Source organism: Microcaecilia unicolor, chromosome 6 (assembly GCF_901765095.1).
Source record: "Microcaecilia unicolor chromosome 6, aMicUni1.1, whole genome shotgun sequence".
In the NCBI taxonomy this organism is placed as follows: Eukaryota; Metazoa; Chordata; class Amphibia; order Gymnophiona; family Siphonopidae; genus Microcaecilia; species Microcaecilia unicolor.
Window position 1 is genome coordinate 241,359,120 of NC_044036.1, and position 27,734 is coordinate 241,386,853.

General features: G+C 44.4%; 1 protein-coding gene across 2 annotated transcripts in view; it reads left to right on the top strand.

Annotated features, from left to right (window-relative positions):
• The window catches only part of LOC115472626 (carboxypeptidase inhibitor SmCI-like), a 76,193-nt gene extending 49,559 nt beyond the window's left edge, over positions 1–26,634 (top strand). Inside the window, exons 5-6 of one of the 2 annotated variants that reach the window (XM_030206944.1) lie at positions 8,183–8,355; positions 26,425–26,634. In XM_030206944.1, coding sequence (XP_030062804.1) covers positions 8,183–8,349 — 167 coding nt within the window. In that variant the 3' untranslated portion in view covers positions 8,350–8,355; positions 26,425–26,634. The remainder of the gene's footprint in view (positions 1–8,182; positions 8,356–26,424) is intronic. The other variant, XM_030206945.1, reaches the window with a different exon arrangement.
• The last annotated feature ends 1,100 nt before the right edge of the window (positions 26,635–27,734 follow it).

Genomic DNA, 27,734 nt, shown 5'->3' on the forward strand with positions numbered 1-27,734 from the left:
CCGGTCGAACCATAGCACAGAAACAGTACTAGTCACCCTTATGACCAAATTTAAACAAATAATAGCAACCGGGAACAATATACTCCTCCTACAATTTGACATGTCAAGCGCCTTCGACATGGTCGACCACGAAATCCTACTACACATACTTGAATACTTCGGCATTGGAGGAAATGTCCTAAGCTGGTTCAAGGGGTTCCTAACCCTGCGCTCGTATCAAGTCACATCACACTCAACCACGTCCAAGGCATGGATACCTGAATGTGGAGTTCCACAAGGATTACCCCTTTCACCAACTATTTTCAACCTAATGATGATCCCTCTAGCAAAACTCCTATCAAACCATAACCTCAATCCACATATATACGCTGATGATGTGACAATATATATCCCTTTCAAACAAGACAGCAAAGAAATCTCCAACGAAATCAATCAAAGCCTACACATCATGAACACATGGGCAGACACATTCCGTCTGAAATTAAATGCAGAAAAAACTCAATGCCTGGTACTCACCTCCCAATACAACACCAACGAATTCAACGCGATAAATACACCAAACCTAAACCTTCCAATCTCAGAAACGCTAAAAATCCTTGGAGTCACTATCGACCGCCACATAACACTTGAAACCCACGCAAACAACACAACTAAGAAGATGTTCTACTGCATGTGGAAACTGAAAAGGATAAGACCACTCTTCCCAAGATTCGTCTTTCGTAACCTAGTGCAATCCCTCGTCCTCAGCCATCTGGATTACTGCAACTCATTATACGCAGGCTGCAAAGAGCAAACACTGAGGAAACTTCAAACAGCCCAGAACACAGCAGCCAGACTCATCTTCGGAAAACCAAAATATGAAAGGGCAACACCACTACGAGAGAAACTACACTGGCTTCCACAAGATCATTCATGGCGAAGCCCCAGCCTACATGTCCGAGTTGATTGACCTACCACCCAGAAATGCTAGGAGATCTTCCCGAACATACCTCAACCTCCATTTCCCTACTTTCAAGGGCGTGAAATACAAGATGCTACACGCGTCAACCTTTTCTCACACGAGCACGCAGCTTTGGAACTCACTGCCATGCAACTTAAGAGTGATCCACGAACAAGCATCCTTCCGCAGATTACTGAAGACCCATCTGTTTGAGACAATTTACGGAAAAAAACAAAACTCATAGAGTCCACACTCACTTACATCAATGCATCATACATCCACTTATGATCTCTCATCCCCCCTAATTCCACATTACTCATACATATACTTACAGGAATATGTACACCATGTGCCTATGTGTCTTAACACTGCCCTTAAGCTTCCCATTGTCTCCTCCCAAAGTCTCCCTGTTGATGTCCCATTGTGATATTCCTAATGATAATTCGATTATCTCGCATAACTTGTACAATGTAACCTATAACCAATGTGTAACAACTGTATTCTCATTATTCATATCTTATTGTAAGCCACACTGAGCCCGCAAAGAGGTGGGAAAATGTGGGATACAAATGCAAACAATAAATAAATAAATAAATCTATTCTGGAGAGCGTTCCATGTGCTCTCGAGATGTGGGTAAAATCGCGCTCTCCAGGGTGTAAACTGCGCCATGTGTCTATCAAATTGAGGGAGCGCTGAAAAGAGGAGAGCGCGTGCGCCCGGGGCCCTCCCCTTGAGGCGACTCTCGGGTTCGAACAATCAGCTCTAGGATCCACTACCAAGTTGAAATCTCCCAATACTAAGAGCTGCTCAGATTTATAGGGGAGGCAGAGCTGGGCAAGACTTGAGAGAAATTTTGAATATTATGTATTGGGCCCATACACTCCCAGCAGTAAAAATTTTCTTTGTTGAATCCATAGCCTTACTAGGACATAACGCCCTTTCGGGTCTGCACGCAATAGCTCTGATTTTGTACTTATCCCTTTCCTTATCAGCACTGCTACCCCTCCTCTGCGATCTCCGGAGGATGCTGCAAACACCTCCCCCACCCACTGTCTCTTCAATTTGTTATGTTCTTCCTCTGTGAGTTTTGTCTCTTGAAGACAGCCTATGTCTGCTTTATGTCTTTTGAGGCTTGATAGAATTTTTGCCCGTTTTATCGGGGTCGCTATGCCCCCCACGTTCCAAGAGGCAAATCGGATAGCTTTAATGTGTTTTAATCTGTGTACCACTACATTGCGACTGACACTGGTGTATCTGCCTCAGGTGCCCAGCCTCACCCAAGGTTCTATTTGATGGTTCTCTTGCCCGATTCTCCCTTAACTTGCTTGAGGACTCCCTAGATGGATCGTGAGATATGGCCTTTACTTGTTCCTTGCTCACCCTAATTCCCGCCTGTTTCAATCCCTGCCCCCATTGTACCTCCCTTCCCTCCCCTACCCCTGTACCCATCCCTTGTGCTCTTAGTCTAATCCACCCACCCAAATAGTGAAACCTAGAGTGATCAATGATGCGGGACTTACCCCCCCCCCCCCCCCCCCCCAATTTTGCGGTATTCATGGCTTCATACCCTGTACCTCCAAATAATAGCTGCGGGCCTCAGCTGTTATTCCTGTTGGTTGCTGTAGGCCTCAAGTTTCTGTGGTTCGCTGCTGGTTGTCCTTGCTCTGATTTATACAAAGTGCTTCTGCCATCCACTCGTGCGCTTCCTTTGGGGTCAGAAATACATTCCTCTTGCCCTGATGGTGGACTCGCAGCGTGGCTGGGTTTACTACCATAAATCTCTTTCCTGCCTCCACCAGCGCTGTGCAAATCGGGCCATAGGCTCATCTCCTTTCTTGTAATGATGAAGAGTAATCCTGGTAAATTCTGACTGGCGAACCTTCATAGGATAAAGTATCTCGCTTCAGGCGTGCGCCCCTTAGAATTTCCACCTTATGCACAAAATTGTGGACTTTAAGCAGCACCATTCTGGGCTTCTGATTGTTGTCTGCTTTTCTTCCCACGCAGTGCGTGCGCTCCAGGCAGATGGGGCCTCTGCTATCCGACAGTGCAAACTCCGTCTGCAGCCACTTTTCCAGCACTGAGGGCAACATGCGTTCCGATACTGTCTCTGGTATGCCTATTATTCTCAAATTATCTCTTCGCGATCGATTTTCATCTATTTGCTGCGCTTGTTTATGTACCAGGCTCCTCAGGTCTTTGAGCTGCGTTGCTGTTCCGGCCCTTCGTCTTCTATAGTGGATACTCGCTGCTCTACTTCACCCGTGCGTCTTATAGTGTCTGCAAGTCGATAGTCCACTGCGGTCAATTTGCCTGCTAGCTGCTGCAACTGAGGTTCCAGGGCTAATTTCACCGCCTCTGTCAGTTGTTGTAATTGCGAAGCGGTAAACATCTGCGTCGGCGACTCCGTTGGCGAACTCGCAGCCATTTTGGTTTCAGCGATGCAGGGCCTGTCCGCTTCTTTTTTAGCGCTTTTTGGCGGCATCTTCGACTCTGGACATGTAACAAAGTTGTCCGTACAATCTTGTTTACCTTTCTCCTAAAACTTTTTATTTTGGAGCGGGTCTTCAGTTAATTATGTCAGAAGGGGGGGGGGGGTCGTCCGAAGAGGAGAGCTATTCCACCTCCGCTCTCTTCAACACATCACGTGATCTCCTTCGCACAATAGCAAATATGAAAAAGAAAAAATTGCACTCATTGGTCACTTGAAGGTTTTTTAGGTGGAACAATATAAATAATATAGAGGTTTTTCATGCAGCATTTTATGTTTCAATAATTTTTATTGGAGAAATCACAACAAAACATCCACATATGAAACGTATATGTTTGTTTATCTAACAGTGATAGTCTAACCTTATATTCATGAGAACACAATGCAAATCCCACAGTCACTAGGCTCTCAATGCTTTCATCCTTCCAGATTGATTCTCCAGTAATTTTACATTCCCCCCCCCCCTTCTCTTCCCTCCCTTTTCCTCCCTTCCCTCCCTCCTCCCTTTCTCTGTCATGGTCGCGGTGCGCAGCCCTCTATCTCCATTTGCGTAAGAGCAGTGTCTAGCTCATGCATTCATTATATGTCCCCTAGCATGAGGCATTAAAGTCAACCAGAACGGGGTCCAGCAGTTCTAAAAAGCCCTGGCGTGTAGTGGCCGTCGGGTTCTCAAGCTCGTTCTCTCCGTACGTAACAAATGGATCATCTGGCCTCTCCACTGGGATACCGTGGGGCCCTCCATAGACAGCCAAGCCGTCAATATTGTTTTCTTCGCCACCATTACTGTGCGCAGAACAAATGCCCGGCAACCTCTCGGCAGGGGCTTGGACAGGCGCAGACAGCCAAAGAGGAGCCTGGCATCCACTTGCCAGGCTATAGTCCAGACAGCCGCTATCAGTTTAGCTAAATCTTTCCAAAATCTCCCGATCCTTGGGCAGCCCCAAAACATGTGGCCCAACATGGCTCCCTCTGCCTTACATTTAGGGCATGCTTCATCTGGCGATACCCCCATGTGAAACGCCTGCCTGGGAGGTATGTAAGCTCTCAAAGTGAACTTAAATTGTAATTCCCAGAAGGTTACTTGGTCCGTATTCTTGTGGTGTCCAATCAGGTGTTCCCTCAACAGTGCAGCTGATATTTCCGTCTACAACTCCTCACTCCACAATTTCGATAGTCTTTCAAAGTCTGGTTCTTTTGCCATGTCTTTAAAATGTCGGTGATAGTACGTTAGTGGCACCTTGTTCTGCGCCCCCAACAAAAGCGCCGAGCCCAGTTCCTCCTGCACATCTTCTGTCAGCGTTTCTTGTGGAAGGCTCGCTATATAGTGCTGTAGTTGGCAGTAATGAAGCCAATCTGATGTCTTCAAGGAGAACTGGGCTTGGAGGGTCGCCCAGGGCTTGATCTGTCCGTCTTCATCTATAGCCTGTAGGATATACTCCAGCCCTTTATCCCTCCAACGTGCATATGCTTCATGGATCTCACCCGGTTGGAACCCCGGGTTGCTACAAAGCGGGAGGTATGGAGTCACATGCGCTGAAAATCGGTGGTGTCGGCAAAGCCAGCGCCAGGCCACCCTCGCTGCCGGCAGTAGCCATGCCCTGTCCAACAAATTTGTCTCTTCCTTGCTGTTCATATGCAGTAAGTAACTTATGTGTCTTTGCTCAGTCTCTCGTAGTTCTAGTTGGGACGGGGTGAAATATTGTGTGTGCCTGAGCCAATCATTCAAGTGTCTCAGTTCACTAGCTATCGTCATATAATGCAAGTTCAGTAATCCTAGGCTGCCAAACTCCGCCGGCAGGTGCAAGTTGGTCAGTGCTGTTCTGGGTTTTTTCTTAGCCCACAGGAAGGTCTGTAGCATCTTGTTAAGCCATTTTTCGTCAGCTTTGGCTAGGTATAATGGCAAGGTTTGGAACACATATAGCCACTTGGGCACTACCACCATATTGTACAAAGCTATTCTATCCATTAGAAATAAGGGAAGTCCCTGCCACATTTGCAAGCTCGTTCTCGTCTCACTCAGCAGCCTCCTCACATTCCACTTATACACTTGGGAGAGTTCTCGAGGTATTTTGACTCCTAGGTACTTAATTGTCTCTTCCTCCCATTCTATGGGCAACGTGAGTCTGTGTTTTATATTATCCCCCGGCAATATCTCCAAGGCCCTGGATTTTGGACGTTCAATGTGTACCCTGAGTGTGTCCTATATTCCTGAATCACTCCCAAAATCCTTGGCACAGATTGCTCGGGTTCTTGAGTCACCACGAGTAAGTCGTCCGCAAATGCCAGGGCCTTAACCATGCCTCCCTCCAAGGTCACCCCTCTCACCCCCCCATCCGCTCGCAGGGCACGGAGTAATGGTTCCATCGCTAAAACAAATAGGAGGGGCGAGAGCGGGCATCCCTGTCTTGTCCCCTGATGGGTTTGAAAGAACTCTCCCTTGACCCCATTCACCAATACAGCTGCCTTGGGATCGCTGTACAACGCCTGTAAGGCGTCCCCAAACCAACCCTGCACACTCATGTAGCTCAGCAGGCCAAACAGATAGCCCCAATCCACCTTGTCAAACGCCTTTTCAGCGTCTAAGCTGAGGATCAGTGCTGAACTTTGCTCTTTTTGACATTGTGCCATTGCTAACAGAAGGCGTCTGACATTGCTACCTGCTTGTCTATTTCGGACAAAGCCTACCTGCTCCTCACCTACAATCTCCGGCAGTAAACACCCCAGGCGTGTAGCCAGTATCCGTGCTAGGATTTTTACATCCACGTTAATCAGTGAAATGGGGCGATAGGAGCCCGGACATGCCTCATCTTTACCTGGCTTAGGTATCAATGTAATCAGGGCCTCATTCGAATGTGGGGGAAATCTTTTATCTTCAATTATTTGCTCCAGGTATTTTCCCACCGCCTCTAACCCCTCCTTAGGTAGTGATTTATAATATTCTCCCATGAAGCCATCTGGCCCCGGAGCCGAGTACAAGGTCAGAGTTTTGATCGTTTCTTGCAGTTCTTTCCCTGTCAAAGGGCGATTTAGCATGGCTATATGATGCTGTTGGAGTTCAGGAAAGCCTACCTGGTCTAAATAAGGTGCCAGTTTGCCCCATCCTTTGTTAACCTCCCCCCATAGAGTGCCTTAAAATAGTTGTGGAAGATCTGCCCTACATCCTCACTTTTGGTTTTTATCCTACCTTGGAGGTCTCGTAGCGCTGTGATCACTCTACTGGGGCCGTCCGTTTTGATCAGTCTCGCTAGGAGGGTACCCGCCTTGTAACCAAACCTCTGCATCTTACATCTGTAACATGTTAAGGATTTCTTGGTTTTACTATGGATTAGCGTGTTAAGCGTTACTTGGGCTGCTAAGTACTGCTCTTTATTTGCGGTAGTCGGGGCTTTTGTGAATTGTCTTTTAGCCTTCCGCAATTGGGTCTCCTCATGCAGATTTTATTACATTTTAACTGCCAGACCCTCGACCATTCTTCTAACATTTGGAGATCCTTTCTCATTATTTCTATTCCCTTCATGGTATTCACTCTATTGGCTATCTTCATGTCATCCACAAAAAGGCAAATCTTTCCTTCCAACACGTCAGCAGTATCTCCCACAAATATATTAAAGAGAAACAGCCCCAGCACAGACCCCTGAGGAACTCCCCTGCTCACCTTCCTTTCCTCCAAGCAGATTCTATTTACCACCACCCTCTGCCACCTGTCAGTCAACCAGTTTCCTATCTTGTTCACCACTTTTCCTAAGTTCAGCCCTCTCAGCTTATTCATGAGTCTTCTGAGGGGAATCATATGAAAGGCTTTGCTGAAATCCAAGTAGATTACATCTAGCGCACATCCTTCATCCAGTTCTTTGGCCACCCAGTCAAAGAAGTCAATAAAATTGGTTTGGCAGGATTTTCTTTTGGTAAACCCATGTTGCCTCGGGTCCTGTAATCCATTGGCGTTTAGAAAGTTAACTATCCTTTTCTTAAATTCAGCAGTGACTCCATTATTTTTCCTACCACTGACGTGAGACTTACCGGTCTATAGTTTCCCACTTCTTCCCTGTCTCCACTTTTATGAAGAGGGACCACATCCACTCATCTTCAATCGTGGAACCTCTCTTCTGCAGTGATTCAATTATTACTGCCTTTGCCGGCCCTTCAGGCTTCCATCGGCCGGGTCCCGCCAGACAGGAAATGATGAAAGCAAGGGCGGGACCCAGCCGATGGAAGCCTGCAGGTCTGGAGCAGGTAGCAATAATGGAATCACTGTAGGTGCCATGGACACCTGTAAGGTACACCAGAGAGGGACGGGGTTCAGCAATGGGTGGGCAGATGCCAGGATGCCATGGAGGAAGAGAGATGTTGATATGGGGTGCCACCGCTGGGTGGGCCTATCCATAACTATGCCACTGATAGGGAGAATAGATGGCATGGATGGGCAGACTGGATAGGCTATGTGGTCTTTATCTGCCTACATTTTTCTGTTTCTATTCAGTTCCTCAGGTGGTCCACAAAATAGTAGGTATAATTTCAAACATTTAAGTCAAATGACTCAAGTTTTATGAGTTTATTCAGCAGCGCCATCTAAACAGATAGTACCACTAAACATAGGTATAAATGGAAAACATGTAAGGCTTTTCAAATTATACATTCATCACATGACTGAATATTGTCTTCATGAAGTATAAAGAAGTATCCTGGGTTTCCACAGCAGTGACAATGGACTGAATATTTACCCCCTTCCCCCTTGGTTTTCTCTCTGCAGAGCACTGCTCTTTGCCCTTAGATTCTGGGCCCTGTATGGCGTATTTCCCAGTATGGGGCTATGACCCAAAGAAAGATGATTGCATTCGTTTCATCCATGGAGGTTGCAAAGGAAACATGAACAGGTTCTCCACTGAGGATGAATGTGAAAATGTCTGTGAAGACTAGTAAAAGGTAGGTGTTATATTAAAAATAAACCCAAAAAACAAACAAACCTTTTGCTCAGAGTACAAAATTACCAAGTGGCTTCCTAGATAGCCTGAACAGATTCAGGCTCTGAAACCCATGTTCTTTCTTTAGGGTACAGAAAAAGACTGGGTATATATAATCTCAACTAGCATCCTAGTCCTCCCATGGAGAGAATTCAAAATCAGCTACTGCTCCAGATATGGACATGCTGATTCCAGGGCACAGACTTTCCTGCAAAACTCAAATTGTCCAGAGATGGAAGCTACACCAGACTTTAAGTATAAAATAGGCACTGTTCTGGATTTTCTACATACCCCCTCATTCTATAATCTTGTGCACACATTTTGCACATTAAGCTAAGTTACTTACCTGTAGCAGGTGTTCTCTAAGGACAGCAGGCATATATTCTCATATGTAGGTAACATCATCCGTGGTCAAGTGCACTGTCACATTAAAACTTTGAGGCAGTGCCCCTACTGCACCTGCATGCACTAAAGTGCAGGGTCAGCAGTACAGTACTGAAGCTAAGAAGACGAAGAGGAGTGTATAGTCCCGTTCCTTGCCCCTGGGGAGGGGAAAACACTTCAGCCCTAGTGGCTGGAATAAGAGAGAGAATCAGACTTAGGTTTGGAGCAACCAGTAAAAATCTTTATTGGTATTTCACTAAGCCAATACAAAATAATTGTTCTCTCTGGAACAGGTTGTCACCCAGAAAAGCCAGACACAAAGACTGAATAACAAAATCTGCTCAGGAAAACTTTCTCAGTTTTCATTTATATACTGTTATAAGTTTTATTTCTCCTAATCTAACTTATGTTCATTTATGGATTTTCCTGTTTTCTTCCATTACACAATATGGTAATATTCTGTTATTTTTTATATGTATACAAATATGGCAATTTATTCTATCATCCTCTTCTGCTTGTGTTCACATGCACACTTTGTGGCCATTGGCTAATCCCTTATCAGTAACGCGTGCTCCCAGCGTGCAAAAACCATGTAGCAAACACCTGGTGTCCTTCTTCTCTGAACATATATTTCCGTTGGAACATCTTGGACTCTGCGAGGTCCTCAGTCTCTCATCACCATCAAGGTTATATCCATGTGTTTCTGCCATATGTGGGCCACATAGCTTCAGTTCCTCCTAAGTGTCACCTTGACATGTGGCCAATACTTTCCATGTACTGATCAAGCACTCTGCTTACATGCAACTGCAGGGAGAAAGTAAAATTATGCTGATGACAGCAATACTAGGAAATTTGAGGGCTAGCAGGGCCATCATACAGGCCTAGTATAGGAAGGAATATACAGGAGGCAGGAGGGATGTGAGAATATATGCCTACTGTCCTCAGAGAACACCTGCAACAGGTAAGTCCTTACTCCGAGGACAAGCAGGCATAATATTCTCACATGTGGGACTCACTAGCTACCAGGCTCATGTTATAAATCAGCTCCTGCAAATAAACAAATAGTGAGTCTGGTGGAGAAAAAAGGGCCAGAGGGCAGAATTTACTTTTAAGTTGTAAAAAGATTCTGCAGAACTGCCTATCCAAATTGGCTATCCTGCCTGGAGTGCTGCTCAAGACAGTAGTGTGCAGTGTGGATAGAAGACCACGTAGCCACTTTGCACATGCCTTCAATGGGGATAGAGTGGAAATGGGCTACTGAAGTCACCATACTAGCTCTTATATTGTGAGTGATGACTCAGCCATGAAGGGTCAGCCCAGCCTGAGTATACGCACAGGAGGAGGTACAGTCAGCCAGCCAAGTTGAGATTGTATGTTTGATGATGGCTATCCCTAGTTTGTTAGGGTCAAAAGACGCAAAAAGCTGGGAGGATTTCCGGTGACGTTTTGTACGCTCTAGATAGTATGCTAGAGCACACTTGCAGTCCAGAGTATGCAGTGCTGCTTCTCTAGGATGAGAGTGTGGTTTAGGGAAGAAGACAAGTACTACAATGGATTGATTGAGATAGAACTCTGATACCACTTTAGGAAGGAATTTTGGGTGGGTTCGGAGTACAACTCTGTCATGGAAGAACCTGGTAAAAGGAGGGTCTGCCAGAAGGGCTTGAAGCTCACTTACTCTTCTGGAAGAAGTAAGAGCTATTAAGAACACTACCGTGTATATGAGGAATTTCAGAGAAAAGGGAATGGAGCAGTTCAAAAGGAGGTTTCATCAGAGCTGTTAGGATAACATTCAGATCCTATGCTACCGGCGGTGGTTTGAGAGGAGGTTTGGTATGAAACAAAACTTTCATGAATATAACTATTAAGGGAAGAATTTAAATTGGTTTATTATCAACTTTAGAATGGAAAGCACTGATAGCACTCAGATATACTCTGAGTTAGTTGTGAGGCCAGAATCTGAAAGGTGGCGGAGGTATTCTATAAAGGTAGATAGAGGGCATGTAGTAGGCTTAAGTGTTCTGGGTGTACACCAGAGAGAAAATCTTTTTCACTTTAAGTGGTAACATGTTTGTGTAGAATGTGTCCTAAAGGCTAGGAGTATCCTAGAGACTGCATCACAAAGATTTAAGGAATGTAAATCTATGTTGTCAGGAACCAAGTCATCAGGGCTAGAGAGCGAGGATCTGTGTTAGTACAGTTGGAAAAGGATCCAACTTGAATGGTTCCTTGGATGATAATTCTAGGAGTAGAGGAAACCAGATTTGTTGAGGCCAGTATGAAGCTATTAGAATCATTGTCCCTTGGTTTTGACGTAGTTTGAGAAGAGTTTTCCCTATCAGAAGTAGTAGGGGAAAAGCTTAGAGAAGATCTGTTCCCTAGTGAAGTAAGAAGGCATCTGGAGCTGTATGGTTGGGTGCATTCCGACGGGAGCGAAAGCAGGGAAGCTTGTTGTTCTGAGGAGAAGCAAAGATGTCTATTGCTGGGGTCCTCCACTGATAGAATATTTGATGAACTAGAGAGGTATTGAGAGACCATTCATGAGGTTAAAGGACCCTGTTCAGTTTGCCTGCTACAGCATTCTGTTTGCTGGCTAGGTTACCTGCTCTTATAAAGATGTTTCAAGAAGCTGCCCAAGTCCATGTTTGTATTACTTGGTGGCAGAGATGGTAAGAACCTGTTCCGCCCTGTTTGTTCAGGTAATACATCACTACCTGGTTGCATGAACGAGTATTACCTGATCAAGAATTCGATTCTGGAAAGTCTTGAGAGTGTTCCAAACAGCTCACAGTTCCAGAAAATTGATATGTCTTTTCTCCCATGGGGATCATGAACCTTGCATATGAAGTCCATCTAGGTATGCCCCCAACTTGTCATGGAGGCATCTGAGTGAGGACTTTGTGATGCAGAAGGGGCTGGACTGGAAGGCCCCAGGTAAGATTTTGAGACACCATCTACCACTGTAGAGAATGGCGTAACAACGGAGTGATCCATATGTGAGCTGATAGTAAATGCGTGCCTTGAGACCATTGAGAGGAGAGCATCTACTGAGGAATTCAGAAGTGAAGATGAGTAAATGGTGTTATATGGACTGTCGAAGCCATGTGACTGAGTAGGCAGAGCATCTGTCGAACAGATACTTGGGTGGAGTTGAACACCTGAGTGGTGAGACTCAGTATGTTTGTTTATTCTCGGTTGAGGAAGGAAGGAAGACCCTGTCCTGAGTAGTATCGAGAAGAACTCTTATGAATTCCAAATTTTGAACTGGTTGAAGATGTGATTGGGGTAATGACCACAAATCCGATGAGTTCTAGGAGCTGTATGGTGGAGCGAATGGAGGTGCTTGTCAGTTCTCATGAGGATGCCTTGATTAACCAGTTGTCCAGGTAGGGGAACAGCTGCATGCCTCATTTGTGAAGTGTTGCAGTTACTACCATCAGACACTTTGTGAAGACTGGAGAAACTGAGGCCAAGCCAAATGGTAAGATTTTGTATTGATAGTAGTGAATTCCACATCGCAAATGGAAGAATTCTCTGTGCGCAGGGAGAATTGGTATATGTGTATATGCCTCCTTTAGATCTGGATAGCAAAGCCAATCATTGAGTTGTATCATGGAAAGTAATGACCACAGGGATACTATGCAAAATGTTTCTTTGAGTAAAAACTTGTTTAAGTCTCACAGATTGAGAGTTGGATGTACTCCCCCTGTCTTTTTTTATTATGAGGAAATATCTAGAATAGAACCCTCAACCCCTGTCCTGCAGAGGAACTGCTTCTGTTGCATTCTGCTGGAGGAGGTCCACAAGGTTCTCTTGAAGTAGTTTCATTTGGAGGGATTGAAATGAGACTCTCTTGGAAGATGGTCGGGAGGTTTTTTTTTTGCCAACGCAGAACATAGCCATGCTGAATGGTGTGTAGCACAATGATAGGAAGTTATCAGAGGCCACCTCTGCTGGAAGAGAGTGAACCTTTTGGTTGTCATGGACAGCTATAATGGTGGCAATGCTTTCTAGGAAGGTGGTTGTTTAGACTGAGATGGTGTCTGGGTTTTTAGACCCCACTGTTGTCTTGGATGTGAGCACTGTGGCATAGTCCTTTGAGGAGGAGGAGGAGGAGTGTAACAACGCTTAGGCATGTAGTAATTTGAGCGCTGATATCCTCCTGCAAATCTTCTAGAAGAAGGAGAAGTAGCAGAAATGTGTGGCCTGGAAGGAGTCTTAATAGTATCTGTATGTTTTTTAATTAGGTCAGACACTTCCTTGACTTTGTCACCAAACAAATTTTCTCCACAACAAGGGACATCTGTTAGACACTCCTGGAAAGCAGATTCGAGCTTGGAGACTTTGAGCCAGGAGAGACGCTGCATTGCTACTGCTAAGGCAGAAATACATGAAGAGACATCAATGGCATCGAAAGCCTGTCTGGCTAGATATTTATGGCAAGAAGTTTTCTGTGAAGTTTGTGGATTCAGCTGAAAGGAATTCTGCAAAAGAGTTCTCTGTATTAGAGATTTTAAATAAACTGTGGAAGAGTTGATAATCCAAAATTTGATTGGTTAACATTGCTGCCTGAAAAGGTTTTCTTCCAAAAGAGTCTAGTGTTCTAGCTTCTCTTCCTGGAGGAGCAGAAGCATGTGAACTTGCACTATGAGTACGTTTTAAAGCAGATTCCACCAAAAGTGAATGGCAGGGTAGTTGGGTTATCTCAAATCCAATAGATTTCTGTATCCTATATCAATTTTCTATGGGGCTACTTGAGCTATCAGTGTAGTCTCCCAGTTTTTGAATAGAGTATTCCTCCTGGAGAAAGAATAACTGTTCTTCTCCAGGAGGAGAATCATAATCCAGAACCTCAAACAGTTCTGATTGAGGTTCTTCTTCTGTTTCTAGTTTAAAGGGTATGGTTTGAGCTGTATCCTGGACAAAGCCAGGAAAAGAGATGCTCTCTGGAGAAGGTTTGTGTCTCTCAGGTGGCAGAGATCAGAGGTCCTGTGGGTCATGATCCTCTCCCAGGAGAGGTCTGAGTCAGATTCTTCAAAGTACTGTTCATGGGAAGTAACAGGAAGAGAATGATGACTAGGGCTTCAGTTTTGCATCGAGGTGCATCAACGCAGATGAGCCTCCGATGTTGGAGAAAGTTCTGGCAATGTTGGTGCACATGTCGGTTGGGTTTATGCCACATTGGATGGTCAATGCCGAGCCAGCTTGCAGGACCTCTCCTGTAACTGTTTCTCTGATTCATCAACGGGCTGGGATGAGGCTGGAATAAGCACCCTATAAGCCTGTATAGCCTGTGATTGCAGTAGCCCTGAAAGCTCCTGTTTGAGCATAGCCCAGATTTATTCATGAAGAGTAGGTGTTGGTACCAGCTGAGAAAGTGTTGTGGACGCAGCTTGAGATATGGTTTGAAGACCTTGATTGCTCTCAATGAAAGATAAGCTGGAATGAAGGAGAGCAGTTGCTGTGTCATGCATGCATACCATGCATTCAGTGGCATAGCTAGGGTAGTTGACACCCGGGGCCGGTCATTTTTTAACACCCCCCCCTCCAAAATCCAGTACTAGGTATGCCGAGAATACAAAACACTCAGGACCTATAAAAAAATTCTACCATAAGCAGTCATTTATACGAATCACACAAGGAAAAGGAAAGCATCTTAAACACTACATTGAGCACTAGAACATCAATTCACCTATTGTAAAACGAAACCAGACAGAATAATACAGATCGTTGATCCTGCACAGTCAATGCCAACTGAAAGCCATGTCTTTTTCACAAACACAGATACACCCTAATCCACTATAGAATAAATAATCATAACATTTCTATTTAGACAAAAATTAAACTGAACCCCCAAGATGCAACACCACAGAAACAGAAAATGTCCCTTAGTATTGTGCAAAATATAAAGACAGCAGATGTAAATTTGAAAAAACTAACAAGTACCAATCACCACTTTACAAATTAACAAATAGAAATAAAACAAATATAGAAAATAAAATAATACCATTTTATTGGACTAATATATTTAGCTTTCAGAGGCCAAAACATCCTTCCTCAGTTCAATACAGTATAGTACTGTTACAGTATCCTATCCTGACCTGAAGAAGGGGGTTTTGTTCTACGAAAGTTAGCCAAAATGTATTAAAATTAGTCCAATAAAAAGATTACCTTGTTTACATGTTCTATTATAAACATTTATTAACACAGCTACAATACTACTTTATCCTAAAGCAAAAAAATAAAAACATTTTATTTACAGTTTGTTGTCTCTGGTTTCTGCTTTCCTCATCTTCTTTTCACTGTCTTCCTTCCATCCAGCATCTGTCTTCGTTCTCTCTGCCATCCAGTGTCTGCCCTCTCTGCTGTTTCTTCCATCCACATCTGCCCTCTATCTCTGCCCGTCTGCCCTCTCTCCTCCCCCTTCCATTCACTGTCTGCCCTTTCTATCCCTTCCATTCACTGTCTGCCCTTTCTCTCTCTGCCCCTTCAATCCACCATTTGCCCTCCCTCTCCCATCCATCCAGGGTCTGCCCTCCCTCCCTCTCACTCCCCCTTCCATCCAGGATCTGTCCCCTCTCTCTGCCCCTTTTTTTTCAGCCCCCAGTTCCAGCCCCATTATCCCACCAGTTCCCAGTTTCAGCCCCAGCCCCATTCTCCCACCAGTCTCGAGCTTCAGCCCCCCCAGCCACTTCTCCATGTCCCCTTTTCAGCCCCCAGTTTCAACCCCAGCCCTTTTCTCCCACCAGTCCTGAGCTTCAGCCCCCAGCCACTTCTCCCTGTCCCCTTTTCAGCCCCATTTCAACCCCAGCCCCAAGCTTCAGCCCCAACCACTTCTCCGTGTCTCCTTTTCAGCCCCCAGTCCCCACAGTTTCAGCCCCCCGTTCCAGCCCCCTTCATCCACATGCCTTGTATTAGGGCCCCCCTTTTCAGCCCCAGACCCATTCTCCGACCTGACCCACGCATGGCCCCTTCTCAGACCCCAGTTCTAGCCCCCTTCTCCCATCTGAGAACCCTCACCCTAGTCCCCTTCTCCCATCCGAGAACCCCCTCTCCACCCCACCCCGGTCCCCTTCTCCCATCCGAGAACCCCCACCCCCTTCTTGATGGGGAGAAATAAAAAAAAAAATTGACCTTTACTTCAGCAGATTTAGCCCATACGCAGCAGAGCTTTAGAAGTGTTAACTCCCATTCTTTTTTTTTGTTCTCTCTCTCTCACACAGACTCTTGAATAAAAGATTCAATTACTCTCTCTTCTTTAACTTCCAAACAAAAATGATGTTTACTTACAGTTGCTTCAGGTAACTATTTACATCATACTTGCAGTAGACATGGTAAAACTACTGAATACAAAAATCTGTCAGTTGGTTATCATACAGCTTGAAGAGAGATTGCTAACACCATTTTAGGCTGACACAGACTGACTCACTCTCAGAGCAACTAGAGTGACTCAGACACACCCACAAGACATTACACTATATCCAATGACATCATAGCTCATAGAATTGTTGACAGTTAATGCATGCAGCACTTGTCTTTCACATATTCCTACATACCCCTTCACATGCATTATTGTCCAACAATTTAATTCTTATATATTTATTTATATACATACAGTCCTAGCTTTTCTCGTAGATTTTCAAAATTTCTTACAGCTAGCGGTTTTGTCAAGATATCAGCAATCATTTGGTCAGTTTGTTTATATTGCAAACTTATTACTCCTTGCCTTGACAATTCTCTGACATTATGGAATTTTGTTGCAATATGTTTTGTTCTAGACTGTACCCTGTCATTTATTGACAACCTTATACAGCTTTGATTGTCTTCAAAAATCTGTATCGGTCTCTGCTGTTCTATACCAAAATCTGTACACAGTTTTTCTATCCACATTAGTTCACGACATGCTTCAGACACAGCAACATATTCTGCTTCTGTGGATGATAAACTTACAATGGTTTGTTTATGACTTGCCCATGAAATAGATGTTTTTCCATACATAAACACATACCCACTTGTGGATTTGTAATCTGAATGATCTCCAGCCCAATCAGAATCACAGTAACAAATCAATTTCTGATTATTATTTACCGGAATCACCAATTTACAGTCAATTGTACCTTTCAAATATCTTACCACTCTTTTTACAGCAGTCCAGTCAGTCTTAGTAGGCTTGTTCACTCTTCTACTTAAAATTCCTACAGCATTAGCTATATCAACTCTGTAAGTGGTAGTTAGATACAAAAGTTTTCCTATTGCAGATCTGTATAGAATGTTATCTGGTAATGGTTCCCTTTCAGTTTCATCCCTCTGAAAATCTGTGGTCATAGGTGAACCTACTGAGTGTGCTTCCTGCATACCCATACTTTCAATAAGATCATTAATCTTTTGTTTCTGACTTATTAAATAAGAACCATCTTTCTGTTTTTCAATATTCATACCTAAATAGTATGACACATTTCCAAGTTCAGTTATTTCAACATTCTGATTTAAACACTTTATACTCTTTATACTCTTTTTCACTTTCACTTGCTATAAGCAAATCATCTACAAATGCTAAAATGTACACACAATGACCTTCCTTTTGTCTAGTATACAAGCATTTATCTGCTTCTCCTTGCTTAAAATCTAAATCAGTTAACATTTCATGCATTTTCTCATTCCAGCATTTTGCACTTTGCTTTAAACCATATAAACCTTTGTTCAGTTTACACACTAAATGACTGTTATTTGTATCTATGAAACCTTCTGGTTGTTTCATATACAAGTCTTCAGATATATCTCCATGAAGAAATGCTGTTTTAACATCTATGTGTTTCACTTGCATTTTCTTTGATGCAGCTATGCTTAGGAGAGTTCTGATTGTTGTGTGTTTCACTACTGGTGCAAATACTTCATCATAATCTTCACCATATTTTTGAAGATAACCTTTTGCTACCAGTCTGGCTTTATATCTTTCTACTTGTCCTTGTGCATTTCTTTTCAACTTAAATACCCACTTGCATCCTATGGCCTTTTTGCCATGGGGTAATTCAGTTAAGTTCCATGTTTTGTTTTTATGCAACGCGTCGATTTCATCTTGTGCAGCTTTTTTCCATTCTTCTGCTTCTTTTTCAGACATTTGATCAATTTCATCCCAAGTTAAAGGTTCTTGTGCATCATCAGAAGTTGTTAAATAAGATAGTCTTTGGGGTGGATTACCTCGATTTTCTCTGGATGAGCGTCTGACATTTTGTTGGTCTGACCTCTCCATGTCATCTGAGATCGAGATTCTATCTCCAATCATTTCCCCTTCATCAGTGGTACTGTCTTCAGTATAAACACTTTCTGTATCTATTTCATTTTCCTGTTCCTCATTAGAATCAGAAAAATTATTATCAAACAATTCTGGTATGTTAGTGTTTATAATCACCGGGATATTGATTATTGGTTTCTTTTCATATTCTGGATGATAAGGTTCATTTGGAATTTTCCAGTCTTTATCATTTTTTTTATTTTCATCAAAATATGTGATGTGTTTTACACCAACAAATCCAGTGTTTAGATTCAGAATTCTATAACCTTTGTGACCTGAATCATAGCCCACTAGAATTCCTTTTTCTGTTGTGGAATCCAGCTTATGTCTCTTCTGTTTCGGCACATGAGCATATGCTGTACTTCCAAATATTCTTATATGTGACAGATTTGGTTTTTTACTATGCCACATTTCATGTGGGGTGCGATCAGTCCCTTTTGTAGGTAGTCTGTTCTGTAGGTATACTGCTGTGAGAATTGCTTCTCCCCATAATCTCTTTGGAAGATTACTATCAGATAGCATACATCTTGTCATTTCTACAAGCGATCTGAACTTTCTTTCAGCTACAGAATTTTGTTCTGGTGTATATGCAACTGTCTTTATGTGCTGAATACCTTCTTGTTCTAGAAATGTTTGTATGGTATGTGAAGTAAACTCACCACCGTTATCAGTCTGTAGAATCTTTGGTTTTTTATCAAATTTATTGCTTACCAAGGCTACAAACTTCTTTAACACATCAGCAACTTGATTCTTTTCTTTTAATAGATAGGCCATACAGTATCTAGAGAAATCATCCACAAATATTAATTCATATTTGTTATTCCCTAGTGATGGAATATTAAATGGTCCACATAAGTCACTATGTATCAAGTCCAGTATTTTACTACTTCTTTTTCCTTTATATGATGGAAATGAGGGTCTTACCCCCTTTTGAGTAATACAATCTATGCATTTTTCCATCTTACCATTACTGGCACTTATTTTTATGCCTGTTGCAAGTTGCTTACTTTGCAGCTCCAAGATCACCTTTGGATCTCTGTGTCCCATTCGACGATGCCAGGTCTCAAGATTACATTCTGTATTCTTCTTTGTTTTTATAAGATGTGATGATTCACCTGTAATGTTTAACTTATAGACATTGTTATTCATATAACCTTCAGCATAAATTTCATTACCATCAGAAATTGTACATTTACTATTTTCAAAATGAATTGAAAAACCTTTCTTGTCTAATGCTGATACACTGAGCATATTACAAACTGCTCGTGGAACATATAAGACATCTTTTACAAGAGTTTTTTTGACTCCATCTGATACTATGCATTTTAAATGTCCATTTCCTTTTGCTTTGATCATTGTTGAGCCAGCATTTGCTGTGTGAAGACTACCATCTTCTGGTCTCATATCTGTGAAAAATTCTTTATTATTGGTTATATGTTTTGTGCTGCCAGAATCTAATATCCAACTATTTTTATCTGAAGTGTTCTTCATTATATTAAAAGATTTTTCTGTCATTATACAGCTCTTATTCTTACTGTTGTCATGGTCATAATTTCTTCTTTGACCATGCTTATTCTCCATTGGCTTAAATGAGCTAGAAGGGGTGTGGTTTTTCTTGTTACAGTATTTTGATACATGTCCCTCTTTACCACATGAATAGCAAATCAGCTTGTTTCTGGGCAGGCTTTTTTCATTATAGCTCCGCCTCCTACTATGCATCACTGAGAAAAATGTTTCATTCTGGTTAATCTCTCTTGGTGAACAGATCTCCTCTGTTATAATACATTCTTGTCTAAGCTTAGAGACAGCCTGTTCAAAAGATTGTCCTTCAATTGCTTCATTCACTGTCCTGAATACTTCAAAACTTTTAGACAGAGATGTAAACATAAAAGCTCTCTTTAAAGCATCGCAGATAGGTATACCCGATAATTCTAGCTTCTTAAATAATGACATTAAATGTGTTATATGATCATTACATTTTTTCTTGTCATTCAACTTCAATTGAATTATTTCTGATAACCATATAGGCTGTTGTTTTGTATATAAAGTACCATACATGGTTTTCAATTTTTGCAATATTTCTTTTGAGGTGTCTGTTCCATCAATCAATATTGCCTGTTTCTCTGTCAGAGCTTCATATAGCATACTTTTGACATAACAGTCTGCAGTATTCCATTCTTCAAAATTGTCAGCATTTCTTACTTGATCCAAACATATATTTAGCTTCTTTGCTTCAATAATACATTTAAATCTCATCTCCCACTGAATATAGTTATATTCATTCAGTTGGGGCACTTTGAGAGAACATAGTAATGGTGCAGCTGCCATCTTGTCTTTTGTGTGGAGAGAGAAAAAAAATTTCTTAATGTTTTCTTTTTTTTTTTTTATTTTAGTGGCCTGGGCCCATAACCCAATATGATGGGGAGAAATGAAAAAAAAAATAGACCTTTACTTCAGCAGATTTAGCCCATACGCAGCAGAGCTTTAGAAGTGTTAACTCCCATTCTTTTTTTTTGTTCTCTCTCTCTCTCTCACACAGACTCTTGAATAAAAGATTCAATTACTCTCTCTTCTTTAACTTCCAAACAAAAATGATGTTTACTTACAGTTTCTTCAGATAACTATTTACATCATACTTGCAGTAGACATGGTAAAACTACTGAATACAAAAATCTGTCAGTTGGTTATCATACAGCTTGAAGAGAGATTGCTAACACCATCTTATGCTGACACAGACTGACTCACTCTCAGAGCAACTAGAGTGACTCAGACACACCCACAAGACATTACACTATATCCAATGACATCATAGCTCATAGAATTCTTGACAGTTAATGCATACAGCACTTGTCTTTCACATGTTCCTACACTTCTCCCATCTGAGAATTCCCTCCCCACCCTAGTCCCCTTCTCCCATCCGATCACCCCCTCTCCTCCCCACCCCAGTCCCCTTCTCCCATCCGAGAACCCCCTCCCCAGTTCCCTTCTCCCCCCACCCCACCTTAGTCCCCTTCTCCCATCCGAGAACCCCACTCCCTTCTCCCATCTGAGAAACCCCACCCCTTCTCCCATCGGATCACCACCCCACCCCTTCTCCCATCGGAACCCAACCCCACCCCTTCTCCCATCGGATCACCACCCTACCCCTCCCATCGGAACCCAACCCCCCCCCCCCGACCCGACCACCAACTCCATGGAGAGACCGCCCTTTTCTCCTTCCACCACCCTGCTTTAAAAAAAAATTGTGACCTGCTGACACCCGGGGCGGACCGCCCCCACTGCCCTGCCCTTGCTACGCCACTGCATGCATCGAGGATATTGATGCACGGGAGGTATAGGCAGAGTGCCTGGAGGGCGAGCGATGACGATGCTTCTTAGCTTTTTTACGCTGCAGGTCCCTCGATGCGCACAGCACTGATGACAAGCGTACAGTCCTTACACGCATGCAGTACTTGATGCTAAGTCAAAAGGCAGTATGGCCTGGGAAGCTTGAGTAGTTGTGTACCCATGCATACCCGAAAATAGTCAATGCTTTCTGGGGAAGAGGAGGGTTGAGAGGCCCCAGAAGGCCAAAAACTGAAAATAATTGAAAACAATATATAAATTGAATAAATTGGCAATGAAAATAACAAAATCTGAAGAAAAAATGGCCCAAAAAAGGGAAGGCACCAAAAGGCAAAAGGTTGACACACTGAGAGATCAAAAAGTCAACCTCTCTGCTCCGTGGACAATGATAGACTGCTGGTCCCACGCTTGAGCATCGGGCAGGAAGGCATCTGTGCATGCGTGGTGGGGGCGCTGCCTCATTGATTTAAAGTGACAATGCACTTGACAGTGTCCACACTGGGCTCCATGGATAACATCACCCATATCTGAGAATATTATGCCTGCTTGTCCTCTGAGATTGTGCATCCAGGTTATAGAATACTGCCAGTTACATGCCTAACTTAATTGGCTAATTAGGTGTGAATGATTGGAGTTATTGGCACCAATTTACACATGTAACTGCACTTAGGCACTATTAATGCTGTGTCTGTGATGGGGAGAGACCATTTTTTTTCAAGCTTGGTGCTTGCCGTTGTTTCACACCAGTTTGGTTATTATAGCCCCTGAGGCAGCCCAATAAGGGTGAAACTTGGCTAAGCTGGGTGAATTTACACCCCTCTTATTCTGTTGCTGTATCAATAAATTCATCTTGGATCATCTCAGTCTGCATTCTAGGTTTTTTTTTTTTTTTTACACTGCTAGGTGGGCCTGAGCCCAAAGTGGATGGGCCCACTCATGACTACACCGCTGCCCTTGCAACTCGCCACAGAATCTATAAAAAAGCAGAATTGTTGTTCAGATCCTGAACTTTATCATTAATACTAAGGAACCATTGGTCAATTTTAGCAGGCAGTGGAAAAGGTGCTGGTACTCAGTACCTCCAAATATCCCCTGAAAAAAAAGCCCTGGACATAGGCAAGTCTTCACTTATGTATGTAACCTACAGAATACTGTAAATTGTATGCATCCCTGCCAAATGAAGGCATGCACACTTACACTACCTCTATGGCTATGGTTATCACACGTCCGAATTTCCCCAGACATGCTCTCCTTTTCAGGGTACTGTTGGGAATCTAGGCAGTTTTTTCCAGCCTGCTCGTTTGTCCGAGTTTCTGGGCTGGCTGGCTGGCTGACTGACTGGCATGTGGGCAGGCTGGCTGGTGGGCTGGTCTCCCCCACCCCCCCCCCCCCAAACCTAGCATAATGCGCCCTAGTGGTCTAGTGACCTTTCAAGGCAGAAAAGAATCCCACTCTTTCCTGCCCACTGCCACTGACCTGCCCTCTGCCACTGTTTCTTGAGAATAACTGTTGAGACTTCAAGCAGCAGCCTTGAGAGACTTCTGCGGAAGACTTGTGAGGCCACTGCTTGAAATCTAAGCAGTCATTTTCAAGAAGTGGCAGCAGCGGTCAGGAAAGAGTGGGGTTCTTTCCTGCCATGAAGAAGCCACTAGACCACCAGAGACATTACGGTAGGTTCAGGGAGTATGGTTGGAGTTGTGTCTGTGTGGCTGGGTGGGTGGAGGGAGGAAGAGAGGGGGTTGTAAAAAAGTTGGATGGAGTGTGGGTGCATGGAGGGGGGCTGGAAAAAAGATTTGTGATGGAGACATAAATGGGGGGAAGGGAAAAGGGGGAAATATAGTATATGGATAGAAGGAGATTGAGAGGTGAGGGGGACATGCTGCTCATGGATGGGAGGGAAAAGAAAGGGGGACATGCTGCTCTTGGATGTTTGCTTTTTTGGAAATGTACATGCTTTTATTTTGTATTTAGCAGAGTACAAAAGAAAATGCATTTCTGTTACTTTTACCAGTATTTTCACTACTTATTGAATCTGGCTTTTTTGGGGGGGGTTAAGGTGACTGTATGGCAGGGTGCGGCGTGGCAGGGCGGCCTTTTATATTTTGTGTTCTCTTTTTTGTCCCCACAAATATGGTAACCCTATTTTTGGCTGTTGTAAGTACAGGCACCTAAATGCTAGGCATGTCAGTATTGGGTTGGGGTAGTACTCGATAATATAACCCAGTTTTCTTTATTCCGTTCTAGAATATAGTTAAACTGCATAGCCTTGTGGTTCCTAAATGGAGATGTCCAGTTATAGAATTGCACCCCTAAATGGTACAATTATGGTTTTCACAACTAAAAGCAAACTCAGACTTTGCACTTCTCCATAATAAGGATGGGTGTAATTTAGGGGGGGGGGTGTGGGTGCCTCCCTCCTCTTCCCCTTTACCACATGCCCCAGCATAAATCTTTCTTTCTCTTCCCATCAGCACTATCCCTTCTGGCTCCCCCACCTTCTGCAGCCTGCCCCTCTCTCCCCCTTCCCCCACTTCAAACCCGTGACTCCTTCCCGCAGAGGTTCTGAGCTCTAAAAAGAAAAAGAGCTGCTGGAACAGAGCCATGTGCTGCAACACTCTCAGCCAGGCTCTGCTGCAACCTTTCCCTGCTGCCATAAGGGAGGTTCAGGCATAGCTTGGCTGTGAGTATTGCAGCACGCAGCTCTGTACCGGCAGCTCTTTTTAGAGCTCAGAACTGGTGTGCGAAGGATCCGTGGGTTTGAAGTGGGGGGGGGGGGAGGTAAGAGGGAGATGGACCACAGGAGGAGGAGGATCCAGAAGGGATAGTGCTGATAGGAAGAGAGAGGAGAAAAGGGGATTTATGCTTGGGTACTTGGGGAAGGGGAGAGACACTGGACCAATGGAGGTAAGGAGAGAGATGCCGGATCACAGGGGTCAGGGGTTGGAGGTGAAGGAGGAAGGGGGGGGGAGAGATGCAGTGCCTTGAGGGAGGGAAGAGAGAGCCAGAGACCTGGAGCAAAGGGGAGGGGAAGAAGGGAGAGATCCTGGACCTGGGGTGGTGATTGCAGAGGGAAGAGAGACAGAAGAGACCTGGAGCAAAGGGGAAGGAGTTAAGCAGAGAGAGAGAAATGCTATACTATCGGGAGGGGAGAGAGATGGAGAGATGCTGGCCCCAGGGTGGGGGTGCAAGAGAAAGGGAAGTGAGGGGGAGGAACAAGGACACAGAGGCGAGGTGCTGGACAGGACAGATAGGAACATGGAATGACAGTGCACATGGAGAGAGAAGAAATATCAAATGGACATAAGACCCTGGGAAGAGCAGAAGATGAGTGGGAAAGGGAAAGAGAGGAACATAGCAGAAGGTGGATGGTACTAGGGAGAGAAGAGAAACTACGCCAATGAAACTCCCTCTAAGATAGCCTAAAGGTTACCTTGATTCAGTGCATTTCTACAAATGGTTGAAACACCCCCATCTAATTTCCTCAATCCCTCCTCTTTATGATAGTATTATGTGTCAAATCCAGAGATGCCAAGTTACCCAGTTCCAGGCTGGAGATTTTGGGAAAGTCCTGGATTTCTGGCCACTGTATTCTGGTGCATTATGGGACTTACAGCACTCATTTCAATGGGCAGTGTCAAGTACTATGAATCCCACACTGCTTTGAGATGTAAGTTCAAAATCAGGACTGGCCAAAAACTGTCCAGTCTGGATTTGAGTTAACTTGGCATCTCTGTAAATCTGTTTTTACTGATTTGGAAAGAACACTGCACTACTTTTCAATCACCTTCAGTATCTCACAGCATTAGAATAGCCGTCGTCATCTAGCCAGGCCCAATTCTGTTTAGTTCCCAAAATCTGACAGACTTGGGCTCACTCGGGGTGAAGTCACTGAGGGGAATATGACCCCTAAGAGTGTTTTGAGGTTGGCCTGAATAGATAACTAACTGGTGTTTATACAGATGCTTGCAATTCATCCTGCCTTATCTAATATAATAATTTGCTCCTCCAACATTCCAATGTGGCTCATTGGGATTGTAACCATCTCCTGACATCACTTGGAATGTTGGACGTGTCACTTGGAACTTTGGAGGAGCAACTGTGCAGAAGCAGGCTTTTCAAGTCATTTAATAAGCACCAAACTCATCTTACTCTCTTTGATCTGTGTGGTGGTGGCTCTGAAAAGAGCCTTTGAGTTTATAACAGAATCAAGAAAACACAGCTTCACGACCCCCCCCCCCCTCCCTCCCTCCCTCCCTTCCTTCCAGTTCCAGGCACCCTCCCTCCGATTTTTAAAACTCACCTTCACTTACCACGTCGAGGTTACGGCGGCCGGCAACAGCGGAACACAGCGTGCAGCCTTGGCCCTTCTCTCTCTGTCAGCTCTGGTCCCGCCCTCATTTCCTGTTTCTGCAAGGGAGGAACCAGAGCTGAGAGAGAGAGAGAAGGGCCGAGGCTGCACGCTTTGTACCGCTGCTGGCGCCCGCCGTAACCCCGATGTGGTAAGTGAAGATGAGTTTTAAAGATCGGAAGGAGGGTGCGTGGAACTGGGAGGGAGGGAGGGACGATGACCCTGGAACTGGGAGGGAGGGTGGAACCCTGGAAATAGGGAGGGAGGGGAACCCCCTGGAAATGGGAGGGGGGGACACTGGAACTCGGAGGGAGGTGGAGGGGGGAGGTGTGATGATAGAGGGGCCAGGGGACAGATGCTGCACATGGATGCAAGGAGGGGGCAGGGCACAGAGGACGTTGCCTGCATATGGATGAATACAGGGAAGAGAGCATAATTGGTGCACACGGGACACACACTACACTCACACAGACAGACACACACACATTCGGTCTCTCTCTCTCAAACACACTCTTTCTCTCTCACACATACTCTCTCCTAACAGTTCCCTTTAAAACATAATTGCCATTAGAGGACAACCTTGCTAGCTCCCGTTTCATTTCGTTCAGAAACGGGCCTGTTTTACTAGTTTGTAATAAAATACTGGTTTTATCTTTTCCTAGGCTCTGCAGATTTCTGGCTCTGATTAGCCTGCGCTGTTGTCTTGATACCTGATTGCCATTATTTTCATCCCCTAAGCAGAACTGAAAGAGGACATTTTTTGGGAAGCAACACAAATTGATTTGAATGTTTTAAATGCAGGAGTTATTGGAATGATCTGAATGAGCCCAAGAAAAGTAGAAATAAAACACACAGAATATGCTGAGTTATTATTTTGCTAGTTTGTCTCCATTTTTTGTGCCTTGCAATTGAGTGTATGGATACGCAATCACTAGGAATATGCTTTCATCAGAAACTTCAACTAAATTCTTATTACATTATGGTCCCTTCTCCAGCAGTCACTGAAAATAATGTGTCCTTGACCTACCTTTGTTTCTTACTCCATCTACAAAGACTTCAGGGACAAGAGAAAGTGGAGGAGTAGCCTAATGCAGCGGTTCACAAACTGTGTGCCGCAACATCCCAGGACGCTGCAGCAACCTTGCAGGGGTGCTGCGGCATATTTTCCCCACCTCCCTTCCACTGCCACTGAAGCCGCTGCTTCTTTAGACGAGCAGCAGCGGCAAAACAAGCTGCAGTCACAATGGGACCAGACTTTCCATACGCGCAGCTGACAATCCTGCCCCTTGGACATCACTTCCTGTTCTAGGTCACCGCTGGCAGCTGCACAAATGAAAAATCTTGCTTGCTTTGCTGTTGCTATGGCAGGGGTGGGTGGGTATATGTATGTATGGGGGGGGGACAGAGGAGATAGATGCTGGATTGTGGGGGGGGGGAGGGGACAGGGCTTAGGGTGGATGGAAGAGGGGAGAGAAAGAGGGCAGGAGTTGGGTGGAAGGGGGAGAGGGGGCAGAGGCTAGATGGGAGAGAGAAGGTGGGCAGAGGCTGGATGGAACGGGACAGAAGGTGAGCAGAAGCTGGATGGAACAGGGGACAGAAGGTGAGCAGAAGCAGGATGGAAGGGGAGAGAAGGTGGATAGAAGATGGAGAGAGAAGGTGAGCAGAAGCTAGATGGAGGGGGGAGGGAAGGTGGGCAGAAGCTGTATGGAGGGAGAAGAAAAGGTGGGCAGAAGCTGAATGGAGGGAGAGAGAAGGTGGGCAGAAGCCGTATGGAAGGGGGGGAGAGAAGGTGAGCAGAAGCTGTATGGGAAAGAAGGTAGGCAGAAGCTGGATGGAAGGGGAGAGAAGGTGAGCAGAAGCTGGATGGAAGGGGAGAGAAGGTGAGCAGAAGCTGGATGGAGGCGGGAGAGAAGATGGGCAGAGGCTGGATAGAGGGGGAGAAAAGGTGAGCAGACGCTTGATGGAGGGGGGA